Source organism: Chrysemys picta, chromosome 7 (assembly GCF_011386835.1).
Source record: "Chrysemys picta bellii isolate R12L10 chromosome 7, ASM1138683v2, whole genome shotgun sequence".
NCBI lineage: Eukaryota > Metazoa > Chordata > Testudines > Emydidae > Chrysemys > Chrysemys picta.
Window position 1 is genome coordinate 61,470,615 of NC_088797.1, and position 22,797 is coordinate 61,493,411.

At 46.7% G+C, this 22,797-nt stretch overlaps 1 protein-coding gene across 2 annotated transcripts in view; it reads left to right on the top strand.

The window, feature by feature from the left end:
• The window catches only part of WDFY4 (WDFY family member 4), a 253,577-nt gene that overhangs the window by 229,474 nt on the left and 1,306 nt on the right, over positions 1-22,797 (top strand). For both annotated transcript variants that reach the window (XM_005307318.4, XM_042856108.2), the window contains exons 57-61: positions 2,332-2,490; positions 7,086-7,265; positions 15,495-15,677; positions 16,521-16,608; positions 22,196-22,307. In XM_005307318.4, the coding sequence (XP_005307375.2) occupies positions 2,332-2,490; positions 7,086-7,265; positions 15,495-15,677; positions 16,521-16,608; positions 22,196-22,307 (722 nt within the window). The remainder of the gene's footprint in view (positions 1-2,331; positions 2,491-7,085; positions 7,266-15,494; positions 15,678-16,520; positions 16,609-22,195; positions 22,308-22,797) is intronic.

Below are 22,797 nucleotides of genomic sequence, written 5' to 3' on the forward strand. Positions count from 1 at the left end.
AAAATCTTTGGCTTTAATACTGGGTGAAATTTAATGGCTTGTGCCACACAGGAGGTCAGACTGGATGATCTAATGTTCCTTTCAGGCCTGAAACTCCATGGAAAGTGACTCGTGATTTTGGGTGTCTCACTGTTTGAGGTGCCCAACTTGAGACATCGTAAAGAGGCCTCATTTTCAGAGGGTGGGTGCTAGCACCTTCTGGAAATCTGGCCCCACTGAAAGAGTCTCAGATTGGGCCCCCAAAATCATTAGTTCCTCTTGAAAATCTTGGCAAATATCGAACTGATCTGAAGTTCTTATCTAGTTCCAATCACTATATCGTCTGTTACACTGAAACCGAGACCTTGTGTGATAGGATGTAACAACAACACAATGTCTCTCGGCCCCTGATGAGAAATTTTGTGACACAGAACTTTCTGCTGAGATTAGGATAGGACCATCTGTCAATTTCCTCCCGCCCCTGAGTTTAGCACAGTGCTCTCATTCAAAACACTAATGCAGCTTCCCCTAGAAATCTGTAGAGCCCTGCTAATCCGCGGGTATCTGCTTTATATCCACGGATATCTGTGGGCTATTTTTGCGGATAGTGCAGATGTGGATACAAATTTTGTATCCACGCAGGGCTCTGACTGTAAGAGCCAGGCAGGCAGCTGTGAGGAACTGTGGCACGGACCCTCCACCTGCCCTGGGTGGCGGTCTGGGGTGCAGGGACACTGGGCGGGAGGCTGCTCGGGCCCCCTGCCCAAGGCAGGTGAAGAGTCCAGCATGACTCCCCACAGCTGCCTGCCCGGCTCTGACCGTGGCCAGGCTTCGACTCTCTGGTCGGGGAGAGCCACGCTGGCAGCTGTGGGGAGCCTGGGTCCCTCCACCCCCTTCCCAGTGCAGAGACACGGGCTGGAGGCTGCTTGGGCCCCCTGCCTAGGGCAGTTGGAGGGACCCAGGCTCCCCACAGCTGCCAGTGCAACTCTCCCTGACCTGGCTCTGGCCAGAGGGCGGGTCTCGGAGCCCAGCAACAGTAAGAGCCGGGCAGCTCCACTGGACACCCACCTGGCCAGACCAGTGTGGAGCCCAGCTGGGGAGCCATGGGGAGCTGTGGTAGACCCTCCATCTGCCCGTGGTGCAGGAGATGGGGGCTGAGAGCAGCCCCCGACTGTGTCCCGACCCCCAGTCTCCCCGCCAGGCCGAGGACAGGTGGAGGGTCTGCAACTCTGCACAGGCTCCTCACAGCTACCCGCGGGGCTCTCCCCGACGTGTGCGTGTGCGCCAGAGTAGAGCCCTGCAAATCCACAGATATCCACAGATAAGTTTTGCAGATTGGCTGCGGATACACATTTTTGTATCTGTGCAGGGCTCTAGAACTGATTCTCTGACTTCTTTACTGTAAGGAATCAACAGTACACATCGCAGTGCTGCATGCATGCTGGAGTGCCAGTGGCCAAGGAGAGAGCAGTGTTCTCTCTTAAAAGGAGGGATGGCCAGTGCTAGTGTGGGGCTCAGGAGAACAGCGTTCAGTTCCCTGCATAGTTCATCAGACGTTCAAAGTAGCAGAAACCTTTTCCTTTTCCTTGGGAAGCTCAGTATGTACTGAACGATTTGCTGTGAAAACACACAGAACCAGGGGTCACCAGTGGGGATAGAATCCAGGGATCCCTGCACCAAAAGCACCAACCTCTACACTTGAGCAATGCCTCTACCTATGAGTAAGTAGTAGGTTGTTCTATCTATTTTAGGTACTTATATGGTCCCCCATCACTGTAGAATATGAGAGCATCACAATCTGTAATGTATTTATCCTCACAACACGCCTGTGAGGTAGGGGGCTGCTTATCCCTATTGTACAGGTGAGGAACTGGGCACAGAGAGACTAATTGACTCACTCAAAATTACACAGGATGCCTGTTGCAGAGCAGAGAATGGAACCTGTTCCCTGAATCTTAAGCTAGTGCCCTAACTGCCGAATCATCCTTCCAATCCAGCCTGCAGGTAATGGTTGATTCACTCCCACACCAACATACACATAGCCATGCTGATACACACGCAGGCAGTGAGAGCAGAACTGAGAGGAAAATTTAGTCTTTAGTCTGACTTCTCTGTGAGTTGAGGATGCCCCGCACCTTGTAGGACTGGGCCCTTTCTTGGACTGACCTTTGAACCCAACCTTCCTTTGGTTCTTGAAAATGGGTAGGAGGAGCGTTCTTTTCCCAGCCTCAAAGGGAAGATGAGAGCTTGGTTCTCAGGCCCTGAATCTGTTCTCTGGTTTAAATATTGACATGCTGCAATCAAAGGAGTCTGTGCCACAGAAATGACTGCCAGTGTTTTTACCTTCTGCAGAACATGATGACACTCGAATGCATGGCAGATTGGGGCAAGTGCCTCTGTGCTGTATGTCCCACACCAACTACCATCATTACCTCTGGAACGAGCGCTGTCGTGTGTGTCTGGGAGCTTTCGCTGGTCAAGGACAAAGCGAGATGCCTGAACTTGAGACAGGTACAGTACCACAGCTCACCTGACATGCCAGCTTAGTAAGTGCAGGTCTGAGATCAGAGCTGGGAAGGGGTTTTGATGAAAGCTGTTCCTCTACCAGGGTGACAGAGAAAGATGGTATAGATGGCATCACACAGCATATCAACCCGCCATCCGTTCAGGCATTGACAATGACAAATGGACTCAGGGGATCTAACCCAGAGTTGTTTTGACTAAACACTTTTTCAACATAAAATGCCATTATCAAAAACCTTTTTTTGCAGAAACATGTCATTTTCAATGAAACTTTTGTTGGAAAGGTTTCTCAGGTTCAAAGGAGAGATGCTCTGGGTCTCCCATATTGTAAGTGTGTGTTTAATGACTAGGCTATTGGCTATTCTGGGGTGGGGCTCAGGTCCTTGATTCACAGCATGGATCTCTCTTAGGTGAGCACCCTAACCACTGGCAGTTGGCTGTTCTGGGGTGAGTGGGCATCTCTTTCATTCCCTCGGGTGTTTGGCTGAAAATTTCGAAAGGTCTCAAGTTCGATACATCAACTTTTTGCGTGAAGTAGAATTCTTGTTTTCCGTCCTTCCCTATATGTAACCCCAATGGGGTTGGCCGTACCTGCCTCTAACAGACTCCCAAGCAGTCTGTCTTTTTCTCACATAGCTTACTATGCCCTCAAGTCTTGAAATTAAGAAATATACCCCTCCACTCCACTCTCCCATGGACCTTCACCCCACCCAGCTCCACCTGAGTCGTTATGTATTGTTCAAATGGTTCCCATTTCCTTTTTTTTAGCTGGGTCAGGAGGCAGGAGCACCAAAACATTGTGAGACTTCTCTAAACAGATTCCCAGCTCAGTATTTCTGACCAAGAAGGTTCAGATAAGTAACCAGAGTTCTGGATACTTTACCTATCCTGAATTTGGAACCTTTGTGAGGTTCATCCATCACTCCCATAAGGTGGAGAATCGCCCAAGTGGCAGAATATGGATCTTTATCCAGATCCAAACTGCCTTTCTCTAGTTTTCTGCTGGGGTAACTCCATTGTAATCAGGATTTACACTGCCATAAAACTGAAGTAATGCCATCGAGATTCAGGCCTGATATTGTGACCTTCTGGGCTGCTTTTATGAATACACTTTTGATGTTCTTCAGTGATATCTAAGGCAATAGACAGCAACTTGTTCCCTTTTCCCCTTAAACCAAATAAGATAACTCTCCTCTGTTACTCTCAGGTGAAATAATAAGGGGACGCATTCATGGGGTTTGAGAGACATGAAGATATTCATGCCGTAGAAATCTGCTCTGTCCGTTGGTTCCTGAAGAAAAGACTCAGGAGAAAATTCATGTTTTCCCAGGTCCAAGGCAAGAACATATTTCATTTGCCATAGGTGATGGGAAACGTCAAAAGGCTGAATCTGGGTTGAGCTCAGAGAGGCCCCCAGAATATTATCTATTTAGCTAGATCTCTTGGCTCTGCAAATTGGGGCACAAATTGTATTTGGAACAACTCCTGACATGAGATTCTAATACTGTCTGCTTCTGAAGAGGCCCAAAATACCATCAGAAGACCTTATCTCATGAACTTTAGCCTGTCTGTTTCCTCTCAGAACCCAGGACACAGACAAGGAAGGGAAAAAAACAGCACTATGGTAAAATCTAAGCAACATGTTTTGGAGATCAAGAACAGTTCAGTTCAGGGTCAGTTTGCGTTTTGGGCAAAGCTTCAGGGAGGTTCTGTTTTACCTTTATTGGTTTGCCGGTCTCGTTAGCGGCCCACAATCTATGACTGACTTTTGAGGAACCGGTGTTGCTAATGTTTATGCTGCAATTAAATGATATTGCCCATATTCCACAAAGTACCAGTGTGAGATCACGCAATGCCAAAAACTGCATGGATTTCCTTTCTGTCTCTGCTAGCAGAGGGCATCAGTCATTTAGATATCTCTCTGGCCTAGATGTCAATCTGAACTATGCCCCTAAATGTCTTCCAGTGAATTACATGCTGTTGTTTCATGGTTGTTGTTTATTCTGCTGAACAAAACTATTGTATCGTCATCCCTGAGATACTGAGCTTCACTTAAGTAAAGCTGATGTGCTATAAAAGTGATGCTGTTCACTTATCAGCCTTCTCAAGGGACTAATGCGTTCTTGTTTGAGTTGGAGTAAAAGACAGAAACTGTGTTTCAGCAGGAAGATCTTATTCCCTTCTTAACGGGCTGCCTCCAGAGTTTTGTGTAGCATTGAGAATGCAGCATAATAGCCACGGTATCCATCTGTGCAATTTTATCTGACCCACACTCCCATAACTCTGCACCAAAGGAAACGCGCAGCCAGTTCGGATAAGCATCCGGAAGAGCTGTGTTGCGCCTTTCAAACACAGACCCATGGTGGAGTGGGTGCCGTAGAGCCACAGTGCACCCCTGCTGAGTCACCCTTTTAGCTGGTGCAGTGTTTCCTTTTGTGGCTGACCAGTGTATGGAGGGGGTGAAGTATGGCCCTGGCTCTTCCCAGCCCCGTTCACAGTGACCACTGACTACTGCCACAGGCCACGTGCAGTCTTTGCGCACAAGCACTGCAATCAGAGACCAGGGCTCTGTCTGCCCTGAATTGGCAGCACTGACTGCCAGCTCCACAGCCTGAGCCCTAGGAGCCCAAATCAGCGAACCTGGGCCGGCAAAGACTGCACCGCCAGTCTTGCATGTCTGTGTAGATGTAACCGGAGACTCAGGCGCACATCCCTGCTCTGATTCAGACACGGAGTTGCTCTCTCTCTGCAGTCCACTGAATATTTAATTATCTATACAAAGTGGAAGAGCTCCAACAGCAGATATGGAGAAAGCAAGAGGATGACTCAGTAGTGTGGTGGTCAGGACGCTTACTTGGGTCTCCCACATCCCAGATGAGTGCCTGCACCGGTGGGCTATTCAAGAGTGAGGTGTGTCTCACTCTCTTGAATTCCATCTGAAATTCCACCCTCAGAAACTTTCCCAACAAAATTTTTGTCAAAACCAACATGTTTCCGCAACAAGGCTTGGTTTTGATGAATCAGCATTTTGTTCTATTTTGTGTGAACCAAAAAACTCCGGGTGAAATTGATCAGCAGCACCTAGTTCTGTGTCATGTGGGAACAAACTCCACTGGGTTTGGTCTGATTGTGACTTACAACCATAAATGGCTCACAGGCTGCCCTGAAGTTCCAAGCCTGCCCCAAACTCACCCCACAGCCTGGAGCCCTCCAAAGCTCAGTTGGGAATGGGCTTCAGGGCTGGGATGAAAACTTTGCACAGCTTTGCTTAAATCCCCTCTTGTGCCATTATCTTTTACCACTGAACTCATACTTTGATAGGGTCTAAAATTATATCCCACCCTGTATCTCAGGCCCATGTCAAGCCTAAAATAATTTGTGACACCTGAAAGTCATCTCGGTCCCCCTACAGCCTGGTGCAACCGAGCATCTTCACCAGAGGGGTTCATGTTTAAATGCTGTTGTCCTAACAACCTTGGCAAATAGCAGCATTTGTTAGGTGGCCAGCAAGAAGTTGGGCTGACACAGGAGGAGAGTATATGCCATACGTCTTCTGAGAGGTCAACAGGGACTTTCAGGACTGAAACCCACACTGAACTGAGTCAAACCCTAGAAGTTCATTGATCATTCCATGCAGAGAAAGCCAGCTGGGAATTCACCTTTCCAGTTAAAATTAGCATTACAACTCTGGTGTGACGTTCACGGAAGTCGAGTCACAGCACTCGTTGACTTCAGTACAACTGAAAATCAGGCCCAGGAATTTTAAAGAAAGCAAGTAGGGCCCGATTCTCCGTTGTCCAACACCTTGTACCCTCATTTACACATCTGCATGTTGGGTGTAAAACCAGATCAGCATATCACATCTATTAAATGAAATGACTTTATTAGTTTCTGTCCGTAATACATTGACTAAAATTAAGGGTTTTTTTTAAATGGAAAACCTAAATTTTGGGGCTAAACTAAACTGGCCGTGTCTCTTATGATACAGATGCTTACAAAATAGTGGGGGAGGGGTGAAAGAAAGTAATGTTTAACAGAAAGGTTCCCAGAGAGGTTTATTTTAATTACACAAAACTTCAGTATTTGAAAAAAATATTGAAATGGTCTATATTGGATATAATAATAGGGAGAAATGTCTCAAAAATGTCATTGAACATTTTTTTTATTTAAAAATTTTACAAATGTTGAACAGCTCTAACCTCTGAGTATGAATCTCACATTGATAAGGCCAGAAGGGCAAAGGTAAGAGATGTTTTACACTGCTAACCAGGGCAAAAAATGTAAGTGGGTGTTTTATATGAGGCAGTATGGTCAAATAGCTATAACACAAGTCTAAGGAAAAGGAGATCTGGGTTCTGTTGCCACCTCTGATTCACTGGGTAAGCTTTGGAAAGTCACTTAACCTCTCTGGGCCTCAGTTTCCCCATCTGTAAGTTAAGGACAAGGGAGCTTTGAGATCTCCATTGTAGACTCTCATTTTGTGGAATAGATCACATGTTCTTGCTAAGCTGATCCCAGTGGGAATGTGGATCCCTAGTAACCCAGCTGCTTGGTTGTGGTTTTGGGTTGCTTTGTACCCCTAGGCTTTGTATGGACACACTCAAGCCGTGACCTGCCTGGCCGCATCTGTGACCTACGGCATCCTTGTGAGCGGATCCAGTGACAGAACCTGCATCATATGGGACCTGAACCAGCTGACATACATCACCCATCTCCCTGCCCATAAGGCCAGTCTCTCTGCTATTGCCATCAACGATTCAACGGTAAGAATTTCATTTATCATCCTTCTCCTGATGTGTTCAGGAGCATTTCATGATAATGTAAGGGGTGCTCTTCCCAACGTAAAAACATCCTGAGATGCTGATCAATTGATTTTCCCTTTTACAGAGGTTGATAATAGTACTCTTAAGGATGAGAAGGGAGCATTAAAAGGTACAATATAGACGAGTAGCTAAATAGAAGCATCCGTGCGTGGCTGGATAGTAAGATTAAACCTCTTGATTTGTGAGCTGGCTTGAGAAGCATAGCTGTATAGTCCCTTGCACTTCTGCCTTTAGCTCACATGTGACTCTGTTGCTTTCATTGATTTCTCCTGACATGCATGTGTTACGGCAGTGCCAGCTGGGACTAATTAGACCCAAGCCCTCATCCACAGTCTACCGGCTCTGGATGTTCCTGAATCAGCAGTCTCAGCCAGCAGACAATTACCTGACGTGTTATTGTTTTCCTTTCCCCTACAACCCTCTCCGCTAGAAGGGGGCTTATAAAAATGGCCATACTGGGTCAGACCAATGGTCCAACTAGCCCAGTATCCTGTCTTCCGGCAGTGGCCTGTACCAAATGCTTCCGAGATAATGAACAGACTGGTGCAGTTATCAAGTGATCCATCCCCTATCATATAATCATAGAAGATTAGGGTTGGAACAGACCTCAGGAAGTCATCTAGTCCAACCCCCTGCTCAAAGCAGGACCAACACCAACTAAATCATCCCAGCCAGGGCTTTGACAAGCTGGGCCTTAAAAATCTCTAAGGATGGAGATTCCACCACCTCCCTACGTAACCCATTCCAGTGCTTCACCACCCTCCTAGTGAAATAGTGTTTCTTAATATCCAACCTAGACCTCCCCCACTGCAACTTGAGACCATTTCTCCTTGTTCTGTCACCTGCCACCACTGAGAACGGCCGTGCTCCATCCTCTTTGGAACACCCTTCAGGTAGTTGAAGGTTGCTATCAAATCCCCCATCACTCTTCTCTTCTGTAGACTAAATAAGCCCAGTTCCCTGAGCCTCGCCTCATAAATCATGTGCCCTGGCTCCCTTATCATTTTCGTTGCCCTCCAATTTGTCCACATCCTTTCTGTAGTGGGGGGCCCAAAACTGGATGTATACTCCAGATGTGGCCTCACCAGTGCCGAAGAGAGGAGAATAATCACTTCCCTTGATCTGCTGGCAATGCTCCTACTAATGCAGCCCAATATGCTGTTAGCCTTCTTGGCAACAAGGGCACACTGACTCATATCCAGCTTCTTGTCCACTGCAATCTCCAGGTCCTTTTCTGAAGAACTGCCGCTTAGACAGTCGGTCCCCAGCCTGTAGCAGTGCATGGGATTCTTCTGTCCTAAGTGTAGGATTCTGCACTTTTCCTTGTTGTCTATCGTCCAGACCCAGCATCTGGTAGTCAGAGGCTTAGGGACACCCAGAGCATGGATTGCATTCCTGACCATCTTGACTAATAGCCATTGATGGACCTATCCTCCATCAACTTCTCTAATTCTTTTTTGAACCCAGTTATGCTTGTGGCCTTCACAACATCCTTAGGCAACGAGTTTCACAGGTTGACTATGTGTTGTGTGAAGAGATACTTCCTTTTGTTTGTTTTAAACCTGCTGCCTGTTCATTTCATTAGGTGACGCCAGGTCCTTGTGTACTGTGAATAACACTTCCTTATTCACTTTCTTCATGGCATTCATGATTTTATAGACCTCTTGTCATATCCTCCTCCCTTTAGTCTTCTCTTTTCCAAGCTGAACAGTTCCAATCTTTTTAATCTCTCCTATTAGGGATGGTGGTAGAAACGAAAAATCCATCTGCAGTCTATTCCCAGAAACACAGCTGCTTGCTCATCATTATGAAAATAATCTGGGTTGGATTTAACTGTAGGCACTCAGCTCTCTTGGGTGTGAATTCCCCCAAATCTCTGCTTCCTGAACAGGCCGTTTATACGTCCGTGTTTCTATGTTCAGTTGATCTTCACAAAAGAGAACAGTGGTTGGGGTTAACATTTTTGTCAAGTCACAGAGTACTGTGGCTTGTGCTGAGAAGTGTTAGGGATGTATATTGATGTCATAGCAATAAGATGTCCCAAAACAAGTTCCTAACTGTCAGGATGGTTAAACACTGGAATAAATTGCCTAGGCAGGTTGTGGAATCTCCATCTCTGGAGATATTTAAGAGTAGGTTAGATAAATGTCTATCAGGGATGGTCTAGACGGTATTTGGTCCTGCCATGCAGGCAGGGGACTGGACTCGATGACCTCTTGAGGTCCCTTCCAGTCCTAGAATCTATGAATCTATGAAACATCTGTTTACCCTAACAACTGAGATTGTCAGCACTTTGGGGCAGGGACTGTTTATTTCTTCTGCATTTGTACAGAACCTAGCATGAGGGGCCCTTGTCCATGACTGGGGCTTCTGGGGTCCACAACTGCAATACAAATGAATAATAATAATAACTTCCACTAAAGCCCAAGGAGTGGGATTTTCCATAGCACTTAATGACAAATACCAATGGTCAGTGGTAAAACTCCCACAGAGTTAGGCCAATGCTTGACTGTTCTTGTCAGTCCCCCGCAAAGTATACTGGAGAAGCCCACACATTTAAAAATAAATAGGAGTGCTGGTGAAAGATGCTGGGTTGATAGCCGTAGAGGATAAAACTATCTGTTTCCAAAGCTTCCTCCACTGTGTCGCACCATAGGTTTCCGCTGGAGGGAGAGTGGGGTCCATTGTCTATAGCCCATGCAGTCTTTGGTTCCTTTGCCAAGCAGTGGGCCAATCAGGGTCCATGACAGTGATGATGATTGTTGTGATGTGGAATTAGTACACTAGGGATTGGACTGAGACGGGGTCACTGAGCAGCCGTTAGATCAGAGCTGATTGAAAATTTTCCAATGGAAGGCTTTTCTATTGGAAACCAAAACTTCCTGCAGGAACACATTGATTTCGATAAAATCTCATTTTGGGGGGAAAACCATGAGAATAGTGTTTCTCTAAGGTCAACACATTCCATTTCAGTTTTTTGAGGACATAATATTTCCATTTTTCATTCTGAAATGACTTTTCGTTTCAACATGCTTCATTTTATATTATAAAGACAAACATTTTTAAAATGTCGAAACTGAAATGGAATATGTTGATTTTATCTTAAGGAAACATTTGGTCCACAGGGATTTTTTTTTTCAGAAGTTTTGTGTCATGGGAAATTTTGAACTTCTTTGTTTTCATTCTGATTTGAAATAAAACAAATTTTGAAATGGAGGAATTTGCTGAAAAACAGAAATTCCAGTATCCACACAGCTCTATGTTAGATTCTTATATTTATTTGTCCTGTGGTAGCAAGTAGGGCCCCAATACTAGGTCTATTGCGATGACACCTGGGGCCACAGTTATGGACCAGAACCCCGTAGTGCCAAGTTAGGCACTGTACATGATTAGGTATATTACAGTGTGTCTAGGTGCTCTAGTCATGGAGCAGGACCCTGTTGTGCTAGGTGCTGTACAGACATAGAGCAAGAAGGTGATCCTTGCCTTGCGGAACTTACAATCTGAGTAAGAAAGAAAAAGCTTTCTGTAACTGCTGATCTCAGTTGGATTTCAGTCAGTGATGTAGACCTGAAAAACTCTATAGCCCATTACCAAATCCATGAGCCTCCCAGGCCCACATGCAGTTAAAGAAGTTTAAAGGCTGGTTGACACTGAAAAGTTACGTCGGCATAGCTACATCTCTCAGGGGTGTGAAAAGTCCACACCCTGAGGGACATAGTTAAGCCAATCTAACCCTCAGTGTAGGCATCGCTAGGTCAATGAAGAATTCTTCTGTTAGCCTAGCCTACTGCCTCTTGGGGAGGTGGATTAACTACAGCGATTGGAGAACCACTCCCATCGCTGTAGTCAGTGTCTACACTGAAGCACTACAGTGGCACAGCTGCAGTTGTGCTACGGTAGTGTTTCAAGTGTAGCCAGGGCCCAAGTTTCAATTCTTTCAGTACTGGCCATGCCGTTTCAAATAAACCCTTCTCAGTCTGCCTCGAGATTTTTTCCACTGCGATGTGAAGAGCCCTGGGCCAAAATCAAGAGGAGGGAAAGGCCTGGCAGTAGTTAATTTAAACCAGATGCACACTGCTTATTTAAGGACAGACCAGCCTCTGCCAGGAGCAGGTGGACTTGCTGCTGCTATTCTATTTTAGCTGGTTCCCAAGGGATGGAAAGTTTGGATGGAATTTAAATCGGGGAGTGTGAACCCAGGAAGTTTAATCAAAATGCACTTGTAAATAGATCAGGTGCAATATTATAAACACCGCATCCTAGAGGCTGCTCCTAGAGCTTTGAATATCTGCATTTTCCTTGCTCTTAAGGCTTCGGAGATCTGTGCCTTTCTGCTCCCACTTCGCACACACAATTGCCCTTAAAGCTGTACACACAAGCACTACGGGGAGAGGAGAGACTCGGTTGTGAAGGGTATTAATACCATAACACTAAACACTTTGGGGGGCAGAGGAGGATGCTGAACTGGACAGAGGTTTAGGAATTGGTGTCCACGTGGTGAATTACTGATTTGTGAGAATGTTTATTATTATTAATATTTTGTATATGTATCTCAGTAGCATAAGAATGGCTACACTGGGTTAGACCAATAGTCCATCTGCCAGTGTCCGGTGCCAGGTGGTTCAGAGGGAATGTACAGGACAGGGCAATTTTGAGTGATCCATCCTTTGTTGTCCACTCACAGCTTCTGGCAGTCAGAGGTTTAGGGACCCCCAGAGCATGGAGTTGCATCCCTGACCATCTTGGCTAACAGCCATTGGTGGACTATCCTCCATGAATTTGTTTAGTTCTATTTTTAACCCAGTGGAAGCCCAGTCAAAGACCAGGACCCCATTGTGCTAGGCAATGTACAAACACATAATGAAATGAAAGTCTCTGCCCTAAAGCGCTTACAATTATCTACATTAAAAGTTAAGGGTTGAATCCTGGGGCAGTTCTTACTCTCCCCTTGCTTCCATGAAATCACTAGGAGTTCTGCTGGAGCAAGGACCTAGTGAAATCTAATTAAGGAGCTTAGGATTCAGCCCTCAAATTTTATTATTATTTTTCCTTCATTCTCTACATTTTCTGTTGGCTGTGTTTCTTTTTTAACCCTTCAGGGTTGCCAGGGTGTTTGGGGATTAACTTATTTGGGGGTTGCTTGTCTAGTGTTCAATGAAGCAGATGGTTGCTTGGATCAAGACACAGTCTTGCATGTTGGGACCAGTAGGATCTACTGGCAGGCTGGCTGCCTCTTTGCCTTGAGGATGGCTCTGTTTGTGCTTTGGCATGATGCAGGCACCGCTTTCCCCATGATCCGGCACAGGGCCTTTGGCTCGGCTCCGAGGTGCCGCCATCTGAGTGGTCCCCAGATTTCTTCCACTAGATGCTACGGCAGCTACAACCCATCCCAACCAGAAGGAGGCATTGGCAATTGCCATATTGCAGGCAGGTGGGGAGCAGGGGTAGTGGTGATTTGAACAGAAATGCCAAGCTAAGTTACCCAACACTCAGGAGCAGCCTGGGATGGGCCAGTCTCCCCTTCAGGTTTCAGGCTCTTGCAGACATGATAGCCAAACCACTATGCCTACCATTCTAGGTTACAGCCTAGAAGTGTCCCTGGAGGGGAGGCATAAGAACCACATGCAAGTTTGGTTGCTCCGCATGTCTGTCTGTCTGTCTGTCTAGCTATCGCTGTATCCTTGCAGTGTTGTTGAACAGAGTGGGATTACAATGAGGTAAAAATCCCTACCGTTGAGGGGCAGGTTCTGCTGGCCAGTTACAACAGCCTTGTATCAAAGAGAACATCACCGTTCAGTGTCCAAGTGAAGGGCACCTGGGGTTCAGGAACATGCCCAGTTCTGCAAATCTCCAGGGTCATGAGGAATTTTGCAAAGCAAATTTTGTTCTTCAAAATGTCTCCCAGCTTCATTCTGCCTTGTAAACGATGCTGAGGGTAGTGGGGGAGCAAACGGACATGATGAAGCATCTGTTGGGAGAGCAAACGGACATGATGAAGTGTCTGTTGGAGCTGCAGGAAAGCCAACAAGAGCACAGACCCCCGCTGCATCCACTGTATAACCGCCTACCCTCCTCCCCATGTTCCTTAACCTCCTCACCCAGAAGCCCAAGAACATAGGCGGGAAGCTCCGGGCACCCAGCCACTCCACTCCAGAGGATGGCCCAAGTAACAGAAGGCTGTCATTCAAACAGTTTGATTTTTAGTGTGGCTACAATAAGCAATGTGGCCTAGTCCTTCCCTCCTCCCCCACCCCACCTGGGCTACCTTGTCTGTTATCTCATTTTTTTTATTACTAAAGAAAGAATGCATGGTTTCAAAACAATAGTTACTTTATTTCAAAGGAGGGAGGGTGGTTGGCTTACAGGGAATTAAAATCAACAAAGGGGGCAGGTTTGTATCAAGGAGAAACACACACAACTGTCACACCAAAGCCTGTCCAGTCATGAAACTGGTTTCCAAAGCCTATCTGATCGCCCTGGTATCTGGCGCAAAACGATTGTCTGCCGTTGCTTTCATGGAGGGAGGGGCGACTGATGACATGTACCCAAAACCACCCGCAACAATGTTTTTGCCCCATCAGACATTGGGAGCTTAACCCAGAATTCCAATGGGTGGCGGAGACTGCAGGAACTGTGGGATAACTACCCACAGTGCACCGCTCCGTAAGTCTATGCTAGCCACGGTAGTGAGGACGCACTCTGCTGACTTAATGCGCTTAGTGTGAACATACGCTATCGACTGTATAAAATCAGTTTCTAAAAATCGACTTCTATAAAATCGACCTAATTTCGTAGTGTAGCCATACCCTTCTACAAAGGAAAGTGGACGTGAACCGGCCTTTGCAACCGGAGCAGATTTCCCAAGCACTTCAGCCAAAACGCACTGTTTTTGGTAAAATATAAAACAGATTTATTACCTGCAGACAGATATATTTTAAGTGATTATAAGTATTAAGCGTACAGATCAAACTTGGTTACCTAAGAAATAAAAGTAAAATCACAATCTGAGTTCTATAAACTAGACAGGATTTGAATCAAGCAGTGTCTTACCCTGACGAATAGTACCAGCAGGTTACAGCTCTTCCATATACAGCTGGGACTCTCCTTCAGCCTGGGCCCACCTCCCCAGTTCAGCCTTTTACCGCCGAATGTGTTTCCAGGTGTTGAGTTGGGGGAGTGGGAGGGAAGAGGCCAAGTGATGATGTCACTTCCCCTCTTTTATAGTCTTTTCCAGCTTGCTGGAAAGACCATTTGCTATGACGTGAGTCAAGCAGTCTCCATTGTCTACATGCCATCTGTGAGAAGTCTCCATTGTATACGGTTCCTTGGATAGTCCTTGGGAGTGTGGATCCCTTTAATGGGCCATCAGCACATCTGGCTCCTACACTGTTGCACCTGAAAGCCTGATTGTGGGTGTTCCCAACTTTACAACATATTTCAGTAACACACACATAGCAAAACTTCATATCTTCATTCAAAGGCCAAAGACATCATTGTTCCATCATCGGTATCTTGCCTATTCCTTTGGCAATACTCGACAGCCTCGGCTTTCCAACACCCAATGTTATTTTTCTTATTTCTTTACTAGTTCTGGTGCGTGAAGTTTACTTGCATGCACTGCCTCAGCTGACTTTTGTCCCTCAAGAGCAGAATGTAGTAAAAAATACCAAGCTGTTAACTAGAACTGCTGGAAAATTTTCAAATGAAAAGTCATTTTGTGGGGAAATGGCCTTTTTTAAAAAAAAACAATTTTTTTCACAATAACCTATTTTTCCGATTTTTTTTCAATTTTTTCACAATTTTCTGTGATTTTTTTTAATTGAAAATGTTTTAGAAAACTTAATCAAAAATGGTTATCAGTGTTGTTCGTTTACCTAAAACTGTATTTTTCATTATATGAAAAAGAACCATTTTGATAAAACTTTTGATTAAAAAATGTAACAAAAAAGTGAAGAAACTGCAAGTGAATCTGTTTCAAACCCTGCAAAATGAAATTCCAGAATTTTTGCTTTGAAATTCCAGAATTTTGAATAAAAAAATTAATGTTTTGACCAGCTCTTCTGCTGCAAAGAGTGGAAGAGAAATAAAATGAAGAATGGGCAAATGCCTAACAGCCCCAGGTGGTATTTGTGGGATCCTGAAATAATGCTGCTTGGTATGTTCTAGGGTGACATTGCCTCTTGTGCCGGATCCTATTTACATTTGTGGACCATCAACGGCCAGCCTCTGGCAAGCATCAGCACCGCCTGCGGCCTGGAAGAAGCCATTGTTTGCTGCTGCTTTGCTGAAATAATGGAGTGGGACACATGTAGCGTCATCATCACGGGGGGCACAGATGGAATTGTCAGGGTAGGTGTCATGTTTTTGCTAAGCCAGTTGTGGATTAGAGTCAGAGTTTCCGATACTGAGGGGGCGACAGTGGTTTTCATTAGCTCCACATCTCCCCTTAGACACATTACAGAGAGTGATCATGTAACCCAAAACTGAAGGGATGTAATTTGTGATGCTGGTGGGGAAAACGCTAAGCATTCACCACAACAAATTTAGAAAGAAACCAAATGATGTCATTTTGTTTGAAATATTCCTCGGAAATTTTCAGTACAAATGATTTTTTTTCCAAAAACTAGAAAATTGTGTTTTCGACAAAAAAGCTGACAAAAATGAAAGAGTTCATTCATCAGAAAGGCATTTTTTTCATTTTCAAAAAATGTTTCAGTGAGTTGTTTTTCACCCACTCTGATCATTTGGAACAGGGAGAAGGTTTGGGGGCAAAATTTTTCAAGAGGCCTCTCGTCCCCCTGAGAAATTGTTTTGACAATGCTGTTCATTCTGGTCTATTCCAAAGGCAAAAACAACATTGCTGATCAGAAGTGTGTTTAGGCTCCTGGGATAAAGCATCTGTGTCCAAAGAGGAGGACACTTCATTAGAGACAAGGAAATGACTCGCAGCCCTACCTTCAGGCTGGTGGTTGAACTTCAACAAGGGAGTGCTCTCTCTAACAAAGTCCCTGTCTAATTCTCTAGCAACTGCATGGAACCCAGCAGGACAGCTGATCAGGGACAGAGCAATACCAACCTCTGATCTAGCCATCGTACCTTTGACCTTATAGAGATTCTACGAGCCCCAGAATTGATGTGTCTTTCTTTCTTACACCTCTGCATTTTCTAACCCCTCCTTTCTTACCCACACAGTTATGGAAGACAGAATATGCAAAAGCCCCAGGCCAGGATGTTGGATCAAGATCACAAAAGGCCACAACAGAAGATCTGGATAACAAAGGTACAACCTGAACTGAAACACTGCTGTGTTGTGTGCACTGGATATCTGTGAAAGAGAAGCAGCTAGGGCTAGGAAAGGGTGTTGAGATTCAGAAAAACTGAGGAACCCTCCTTCCCCATCCCCTACAAAACTTATCTAGATCTGAGCTCTTGGACTGGATGAGTTCATCTTAATAACTCACCTGGGAGATAAGCTGTCTCTGGCAAGGAGCCTGCACGCAGCCGCAGGACAGGGCAGCTTCTCTCCTCCTCCGCCTGGAGGACAGGACCACTATGTCACAGTCAGCAGCCACAGTACTTTTCCAGTACCTGCAGAGTGACTATGGGTTCACCCCTCCCATCACCCCAGGGCTCTGTGTGGCTCCCCATTCATTTCTGGGTCTGAGTCAAGCTCTTGTCCTTAATCTCAAGGTGCCCCAGTGAAGCAGATCCTGGCTAGCTTAGAGACGTGTCTTTATGGGATGCTGAAGCTGAGGGCAGAGCATCCTGGGTGTATATAAGAACGGCCAGACTGGGTCAGACCAAAGGTCCATCTAGCCCAGTAGCCTGCCTTCCGACAGTGGCCAATGCCAGGTGCCCCAGAGGGAATGAACAGAACAGATAACCATCAAGTGATCCATTCCCTGTCGCCCATTCCCAGCTTCTGGCAAACAGAGGCTAGGGACACCATCCCTGCCCAAACTGGCTAATAGCCATTGATGGACCTATCCTCCATGAACTTATCTAGTCCTTTTTTGAACCCTGTTATAGTCTTGGCCTTCACAACATCCTCTGGCAAAGAGTTCCATAGGTTGACTGTGCGTTGTGTGAAGAAATACTTCCTTTTGTTCGTTTTAAACCTGCTGCCTAATCAGTTCATTTGGTGACCCCTAGTTCTTGTGTTATGAAAAGGAGTAAATAACACTTCCTGATTTACAGTCCAGTCCAGTCCCTGGCTGTGGAGTTTCTTCCAAGTGGAGGTCAGCACAAGCCCTAGCCAGGGGCGCCAGAACAGGGGAGGCCAGTGGGGCATAGCCCCATCACTTTTAAAAATGGGAAGGCTAAGTAAGGTGCTTAGATACTGCCACGAGGGGCCTTTAAAAATACCTAAGCAGCAGGGCTGGGTTCCCTTCTGCCCTCCCACCTTGTGTGCACACACAGCCCTGTGCTAAGTCAGGGTGAAATGCTGCCACACCAGGAGGGCAGCATTTCACCCCCACTCTGCACAGGGGTGCAGAGCTACTCCGAGTGCATGGCCCCAGAGAACCAGGCCTGGGGCTTTCCGAGTTGTGCGCTCCCTTTGCTGATGCCATGGCCCGTTCCTGCTGAGCCTCTGCATGGACAGTTTCAGACCCGAATTCACCCCTCAAATCTGCAGCGGGGTCTCGAGTCTTATAGTCAGCATGTCCTTCCAACAAACTGGGAGTTGTAGAGAGGGTGGGGGCTGGCAGTTCCTTTGGCTCAGGAGAAGGGGTTCAATGATGGGAGCCCCATAGGGATAGAGAGAGACAGATGCTGGACAAATTTATGAGCATGACTCCATGACAGGGTTGCTTGTGATTCAGCAGGGGCAGGACTCAGCAACCCTGGGGCTCACTTCCAGTTTACATGTCACGTTCCTAAAGCTCAGGCTTTAGGTTTCAGCTTCCCAGGCGTCAGGAAGGGAGTCTCATCCCTCCACAGTGTATTCTGGGTTGTTTGTTTATGTCCATCCTTTGACACATCAGGGACGACCACGTCTGGGGATGGGACATTGGACGGGGTGCGCCAGGGCTCTGAGGGGGCACTGAGCATTCTCCTTCTGAGGTGCGTGACTGGCTGGTTCCTGCTCACATGCGCAGGGTTTAACCAATCATCACAGGTGGGACTGGAGGGAATTTCCCCCCAGGTCAGATTGGCAGAGACTTTGCAGGGGTTTCGCCTTCCCCCACAGTGTATGGGTGTGGGTCACTTGCCAGCATTATTTGGGTATATATATATATATATATGGCTCCTTCTAGCCTTAGACTCTATGCCTTTCCCCTGCCTGTGAAAGCAGTCAGCTGGTCCTGCTGTCACCCTGTTCTCCTCCCACCCTCTTTCATTTCCTCCATGGTCCACTGAGAAGCCCCCTGCTGCCTTCTGATGCCATCCCTGTCATGGAGATCTGCAGCCCATAGCCATTCGAGCAGGCCAGGGGCCGTGTCCCTGTCCTGTGCACTTGCCCCCCTCAGAGCTGCTCCTGTCTGCCTGGCGCGCCAGCATGCACGGATCACAATGCAGTGCCAGAGTCCGCCCAGCAGGCCCGGGGATCAGCATGATAAAGTGCTCAGCCAGGAGGAGCTGGGAGCCAGTGGCATCGCTGAACACAGAGCACTGGAGTGGGACCCAGGAGACCTGTTTCCTTTACAAATGTTTGGGCAGAGTCAGGTCTGCATTGCCTCTCAGCTTTCCACCAGATAGTGTCCTCGCTTCCTGTCCTAAACCATGCTGCAAAACGGCTACATGTTCCACCCCAGAGGTGGCAGCAGGGAGATCATTCCCCCACAAGTGCATGGACAGCGCTGTGAGTGCCTTGTGCTATGTGAATGGTGCAGCATTACTGTGCGTAGCCGGGGGAAGGCCTGCCCTGCCTTGGAGATACAGGGCAGCACTTAGACACAATGCAATGGGCAGATCCTGCCTGGAGCTGCTGACGCTGCAGCCGGGGGAGCTCGATACTCACCTGTGGCAGGATCGGGTCCTAAGTGAGCCCTGGTTACTAGCTCAATAAACTTAATGTGCTTAATAAACCATCTTGCTGCAAAACTGTCTGCAAGAGGACACTGGCTGAAAGCCCCATTGTGTCCAAAGGGCCCCAGGAGCTGCAGAGCCTGCACTGCTGGCTGTAATAAAGCGCCCTGGCCCAATTCCAGGAAGGAGCCGTGCCAAACCCGGCACCTGGCTGGAGGGACAGAGCCTGGCTCAGCTCAGGGTACTGCCTTTGCCACCCACAATGAAGTGGGAGGCTTTTCAAGGCAGCGTGAGGCCAGCAGGGGGCCCCTGGAGCCTGGGTTTATTTATGTTTCCCCCACTGTATTCCTGAATAGCCAGTGGTTATGCTGAGCTGATGGCGAAGCTATTAAAGGTAGAGCCGTGAGCCGGAGGCTTACGATGGGTTGAAAGCTACAACGCTGTTGTGGTAATAAAAGTAATCAGAGTTAAACATTCCTGACCTAACAGATACAGGGGCCAGAGCCTGCCAGGGCTCCGTTATTGTCCAAGGGCATTTTAAAATGCGTGTGTGTGAGACAGAGAGAGAGAGAGACCAGGTGTAATTTATAACATTTATTTTTGTGACCCTCATTGCTGGAGGCATTCATGCTGAAGGCACTCCCTGTTGTTCCTGGATTAGGCTTACAGCTTGCATAAAGATATAACTACAGATGGTCATCTGCATACTAAGATATTCTACAGTAATCAGACATTGCAGGGGGAATTTTCAGAAGCACCTTGGTGACTTAGCAGCACAAGTCCCATTAATGGGACTTCAGCTCCTAACTCACTTAGGTAGAAAGGTTCATAAACACCTATACAGGACCAAAGGATTTAGCAGACTGGATCAGTCCAGGGGTCCAGCTAGCTCAATATCCGGCAACAGTGGTCACTACCAGCTGCTACGGGGGAAAGTGTAAGAATCCTCACTTGCCAGTTGTGGGATAACCTGCCCTCCAAATTAAGTCTCAGCCTGGTTTCTAGTAGTCAGAAATTGGCTTAAGCCCTGAAGCAGGAGGTTTATTTTATTGGAATTAATTATGATAGTTCTGATATTCTTGGTATCCATATTAATATCCAATCCATTTTTGAATCTTCATAAATTCTTGGCCTCACTGACTTCCTGTGGCAATGAGTTCCACAGTCTAATTACATAGATATAATTATATTGGTAGATCTAATTACATAGGTATATCTTTATGCAAACTATGGCCACATTTGGGCTTTAAGCCCTGGTCAGTCAGGAAGGGCTTCCAGAGCAGAACATGTTTCCTGGGGGAAGGTGAAGGCAAGGAGAGCAGCAAGAGGGGTGTGGCGGCTGATTTTAAGCCAGAAAGTTGGGGCAAGAGGGCTGAAGGTGGGAGGTGCCTGCTTGCTCTAAGCTGGATTTCTAACTAGGGCTGAAGGCAGGGGAGCAGTGGAGGGGTTTACCTGCTGATGTCTCCACACCAGAGAGCTGAACCCAGGGAACAGGGGGAGTGAGGGATGCTTCCCTGGTAAAGATGATCTCCCAGCAGAGAGGCTGGGCAGAGAGGGCGGAGGGGAGCGGTCCTGTTAGGAAGAGTGGAAGGGCTGGGATACCTGTCCTGGTAGAAGGACAGAAGAAGACTGATAGACTCCCAGTGTGTGGAAGACATCAGAGTGTGGAAGCTGAGGTATGTCAAGATGAGATGTCCTGGGATGCCCAGGGGGTGATAAATGGACTTTGGTCTGTTTACACTATGGTTTTGTACTAAACTAGCCCCAAGGAGGCAAGAGAGGGTTACCGGATAGGGAAAACTGAGGCAGGTGCACTTGTCATGCCATGGGCTGTCACAAGAGGGTGTTCCAGTCAGGGCCAGCATACGTTAAGCCCAGAGACTTCAGTTAGACTGAATCATTTCAGTCATCAGGAGGCAAAACTCTTGTGGCTGCAGACAAAGGACGGGAGAGACTGAGGTGTACCAATGCCTGTGGTGGCTCCTGCAGTGGCTGGGATTGATTAGGTGAGACATGCCCAGAGGATCCCAGCAGGCAAACCACATGCCATGCTGCAGAGGAAAATGAAAAAAAAAAATCCAAGATCCCTGCCAATCTGACCTGGGGAAAGTCCTTCCCAGCCCCAAATCCAGCCATCACTTAGACCCTGAGCATGTGAGCAAGAACCAGCCAGCCAGGCATCTAGAAAGAGGATCTGTTGAATATACACACACACACATTCATTCTCTCACACGTGCACCCACAAGCAGCAGCGTCATTAATTATTAGCCAATCATGACGTTTAATTACAGCAACGAGACGCTCCCCAAAACTCCTGGAATGACTTCAGAATGATTTTAGATGGCCTAATATTCCCACATCTCATTCTAGCCATTAAAGGAAATAAAATTAATCCAAAATGTGGCCATTAAGAAGACTGAAGTAACAATGACTGAGTTACGTTGTTGGGGGCATGTGTGTGTGTCTGTGTGTGCATATGCACACGCACATTTAATTATCGGTTCTGTTCTGAGCAGATTTAGATAAGTTGATGATACCGGGGCTTTATGTAATTTATTTTTAGTAGGCAATTATAGGCTGCATTATATCTTGGCAGCAAGGTATTCTGGGGCATCTTATTAAGCATAGAGCCAGTAAACACTGATGAACAATTTTGCTGAACTAGGCATGCAATTTAGAAAGCAATAATACACAAATCCAATTTAGCACACAATTGGTACAGCCGCACGTCAGCACATGTAACTATCATCGCCGCAAATTAAATTGGGATGGGCCTATTCTGCAACAGCACAGGCCAAGATTAAATATATTTGTTCTCAACTTAACAACTTGCTGACCGTAATAATCACCCCCCCACCCCCCGTCCCACAAGCAGTTTCTAAATATTTATTCTGCAGGTAACAAGTGGGGGCAACATCTGCTTCTCTGCCGGGAGTTGAACATCAGCATCGCCTTGACTGGGAAACCAGCTAAGAATAATCCCACAGTGACGGCTCTTGCGGTAACCAGGTACAATAATTTCCATTGCAATGTATCGTTTGTCCAGCAGAGGGCACAGTAGCAGCCCCAATGATTCCAAGTGTCTGTTCTGAGTTATAGCTTCTTTTTATTATTTCTTAAAATATCAAAGTAAAATCCACCTGTCCTAATAAGATACAGCCGTATCTGTGATATGGTCTTGTCAGCTCTCCCAAGCTAAGCCTGGTCAGGACTCAGCTGGGAGACCTTCAAGGAAAGAACCAGCTGTTGTAGGAAGCTGTTAGTAGTTGCCGCTCCTACCTCTGAATCAAGGTGAAACCGCTGTCCCAGTACAGTGCTAGGGGCCACTGGAGTTGCCATCTCTTGTCTTCGGGGAGATGTGAAACTGAGGTTTTGACCAGAAGTGCTCTGTAAAGATCCTGTGATTTTATTCTCCAAAATGAAGAGGCTGCTGGACCCCGGTCAGATTCCAGGTAGCATAGCAAGTTAGCTTTTGCCTCACTAACTACCTCACTGACCT